At 37.1% G+C, this 3,305-nt stretch overlaps 1 protein-coding gene across 1 annotated transcript; it reads left to right on the top strand.

Annotated features, from left to right (window-relative positions):
- The first annotated feature begins 541 nt into the window (after positions 1-541).
- Positions 542-3,057, top strand: LOC127422968 (PHD finger-like domain-containing protein 5A). Its single transcript, XM_051666901.1, has 4 exons — positions 542-685; positions 1,114-1,137; positions 2,414-2,580; positions 2,871-3,057. The coding sequence occupies exons 1-4, from the start codon at positions 634-636 to the stop codon at positions 2,958-2,960; spliced, it is 333 nt and encodes a 110-aa protein (XP_051522861.1). The 5' UTR covers positions 542-633; the 3' UTR covers positions 2,961-3,057.
- Positions 3,058-3,305: the final 248 nt, after the last annotated feature.

Here is a 3,305-nt window from a genome sequence, read left to right as displayed (position 1 = left end):
TAATAAAAAAATTAAATTAAAAAAAAAAAAACTCAACGTCTTGGAAGGATGTTGACATGTTTAGGTCTGATTGTATCTACTTTTAAAAGACCAGCTTTTTAAGATGTTCAAATGTATTTATAATTCATTAATATGAAAAAAATCATATAAAAAAATCTCATCAATTAATGAATCGACCGCCTGTCCACTAATCTTCAACATGTGTTACACAAAGCAATCCTTTTGGAATTAGCATTGTCTGGAGTTTACTACGATAAAATTGCTGTTTAAGAGACGACACGGACAATTTTGCGACAAGTAGGTATCAGTTTACGGCTCTCCCCATTCATTTGTATGGCATCCGCAAACAGTGACTTAATGTCGTAACACGCTAGTTGACGGTTACGCTCTATACAATGTTAAAAACGCAGAGGTTGTTGTCTCTGTATAGACACAAATATTTATAACATTTCCTAAACCTGATATTTATTTATTTGATTTCTTATCTGCTATCCTAAAATATCATGCATCTATTCGTGCCCTTTATTCATGTTGCACTCTGTCCAGTAGGGGGCAATAAGATGCTCCGCAAAAGAAGATCATCATCGTAAAGTCGCCGCTAGTGTGGCAGCTAGCTGGCTTTGTTCTTTGATTATGGCAAAACATCACCCAGATTTGATTTTTTGCAGGAAACAGGCTGGGGTTGGTAAGACTTTCCATTTATTTATTATCTAGATCGGTGTAATTGTTCTCAGAAGTATAATACTTCCGTCCATTTCTTTGTTTGATCTATGGTAGTTGAGTGTTAGCTAACCCAAGCCTTTTGAATTAAGAGTCTCATTCCTAAACTTGGAGGAAAATCATTAATTTCTTTAAGTATCAGTTCAAAGACCTCCCTAACAAAGTCCACATTAGTTTCCAGCTGAAAGCCACATATTTATTCTGATAATAATGTGGTGAAGCGTTACAGTAAGAACAGATGCAAACGTGTTTACTCGTTTGTTTACAGCGTCCTCAGTGGTTGGAGGGAAGTATTGACATCCTTTAGTTTGTACCTTTTACTGTTTTTCTTTGCTGTTCAGTTTGATCAAGCGTTAAATTCTCTGGATCTGATTTGTTCTCTTTTCTTTGCAGCCATTGGAAGATTGTGTGAAAAATGTAAGTATTGGAGGGTTGGATGTTGTGTTGGGGCTTTAGTTAGTGTCTATTTAAAACAAATGATCCCTTTACCTTACCTGTGTTCATCGTTTGTCTTTTTTTTTTTTTTTTTTTTTTTCATTATTTATTGTTAAACATATTGTTTTCACATTTTGCAGTTTTATGGGTGTTTGGTTATGTATTAAAGGGATAGTTTACCTAAAAATGAAAATGCTCTCATTATTCACCCTCATGCCATCTAAGATGTGTATGACTTTCTTTCTTCTGCTGAACACAAATAAAGATTTTTAGAAGAAAATTTCAGCTCTTTAGGTCCATTCAATGCAAATGAATGGAGGCCAGAACTTTCAAGCTCCAACAATCACATAAAGGCAGCATAAAAGTAATCCATATGACTCCAGTGGTTTAATCCATATCTTCATAAGCGATATAATAGGTGTGGGTGAGAAACAGATCAATATTTAAGTCCTTTTTTACCATAAATCTGCACTTTCAGTTTCACATTCTGAAAGTGAAAGTGGAGATTTATAGTAAAAAAAGGATTTAAATATTGATCTGTTTCTCTCCCAAAGCAATTGCATCACTTCAGAAGACATATATTTAACCACTGGAGTCATATGAATTACTTTTATGCTGCCTTTATGTGCTTTTTGGAGCTTCAAATGTTTGGTACCTATTCACTTGCATTGTGAGGACCTGCAGAGCTGAAATATTCTTCTAAAAATCTTTATTTGTGTTCAGCAGAAGAAAAAGTCATACACAGATGGCATGAGGGTGAGTAATGAGAGCATTTTCATTTTTGGGTGAACTATCCCTTTAAATTAATACTGTCCAACGTCCACTCCTGGAGTCGCGAGTTCGAATCCAGGGTGTGCTGAGTGACTCCAGCCAGGTCTCCTAAGCAACCAAATTGATCCGGTTGCTAAGGAGAGTAGAGTCACATGGGGTAACCTTCTCGTGGTTGCGATTATTGGTTCTCGCTCTAATTGGGGCACGTGGTAAATTGTGCGTGGATTGCGGAGAGTAGCGTGAGCCTCCACATGCTGGGAGTCTCCGCGGTGTCATGCACAACGAGCCACATGATAAGATGCGCGGACTGACTGTCTTAGAAGCGGAGGCAACTGAGACTTTTCCTCCGCCACCTGGATTGAGTTGAGTAACCGCACCACCACGAGGGAATTGGGCATTCCAAATTGGGAAGAAAAGGGGATTAAAAAAACAAAACACTGTCCAACATATGCAGTATTGTCTCTTAAAACATGTTTTTGTTTTTAAGGTGATGGCAAATGCGTTATCTGTGACTCCTATGTCAGACCTTGCACACTTGTTCGTATTTGTGATGAATGCAACTATGGGTCTTACCAAGGGCGCTGTGTCATCTGTGGAGGACCTGGAGTATCTGATGCTTACTACTGCAAAGAGTGCACCATCCAGGAGAAAGATGTGAGGAAACCTACATTTTTTTTTTTCTCTCTGAGTTTAAGTGGATTAAGGATTGTTTGACAAGCTTTTTGGGTAATATTCATAATGATAATTCTGTTCAACTTAAGTTATGAATCTGCTATATTCCCCAGTATCAAGGATTGTGTAACCATATTTTCTTCAGTACTTTGGTACTGTTTAATCTCATCTTGAATATAATGTCAGAATGGCAAATGGAATTACTATGATTTGGTGTTTTTGTTGTGTTTTTAGACATTTCTTAGGAACTGTTTGTTTCCTTTTTTACACAGAGGGATGGTTGCCCCAAGATTGTGAACCTCGGCAGCTCGAAGACTGACCTTTTCTATGAGAGAAAGAAATATGGTTTCAAGAAGAGGTGAAGATACCAAGGCGTTTAGTTGGATGTTGCGGTAGTTTTTCCATGCAAGAGTTTTTGTTATCAGACTTGTTGATACAATAAAACCTTTTTTTAATTTAGATTGTGATCTTGATTATTCTGTTTTAAGATTTGATAACACCATTAAAAGCTTACAATTTAGTATTTGTTCATGCTTTAAGACTTTCACTACTACATTTTACCTTGCTATTAATACTTTTTTAGAAGACTCTCATTGCCTATGTGTTATACAGTAGTTCTCAAACTTTTTCAGTGTGAGGCCCCGCCTTTGTGGCTCCCCTGCAAACCAAATCCCCCCCCAAATGGGATAGCAGCAAAATGTAATCGC

This window comes from Myxocyprinus asiaticus, chromosome 32 (genome assembly GCF_019703515.2).
Source record: "Myxocyprinus asiaticus isolate MX2 ecotype Aquarium Trade chromosome 32, UBuf_Myxa_2, whole genome shotgun sequence".
Classification (NCBI taxonomy): Eukaryota; Metazoa; Chordata; class Actinopteri; order Cypriniformes; family Catostomidae; genus Myxocyprinus; species Myxocyprinus asiaticus.
The sequence above is the reverse complement of the archived record's forward strand: the minus strand, read 5'-3'. Positions and strand labels throughout refer to the sequence as shown.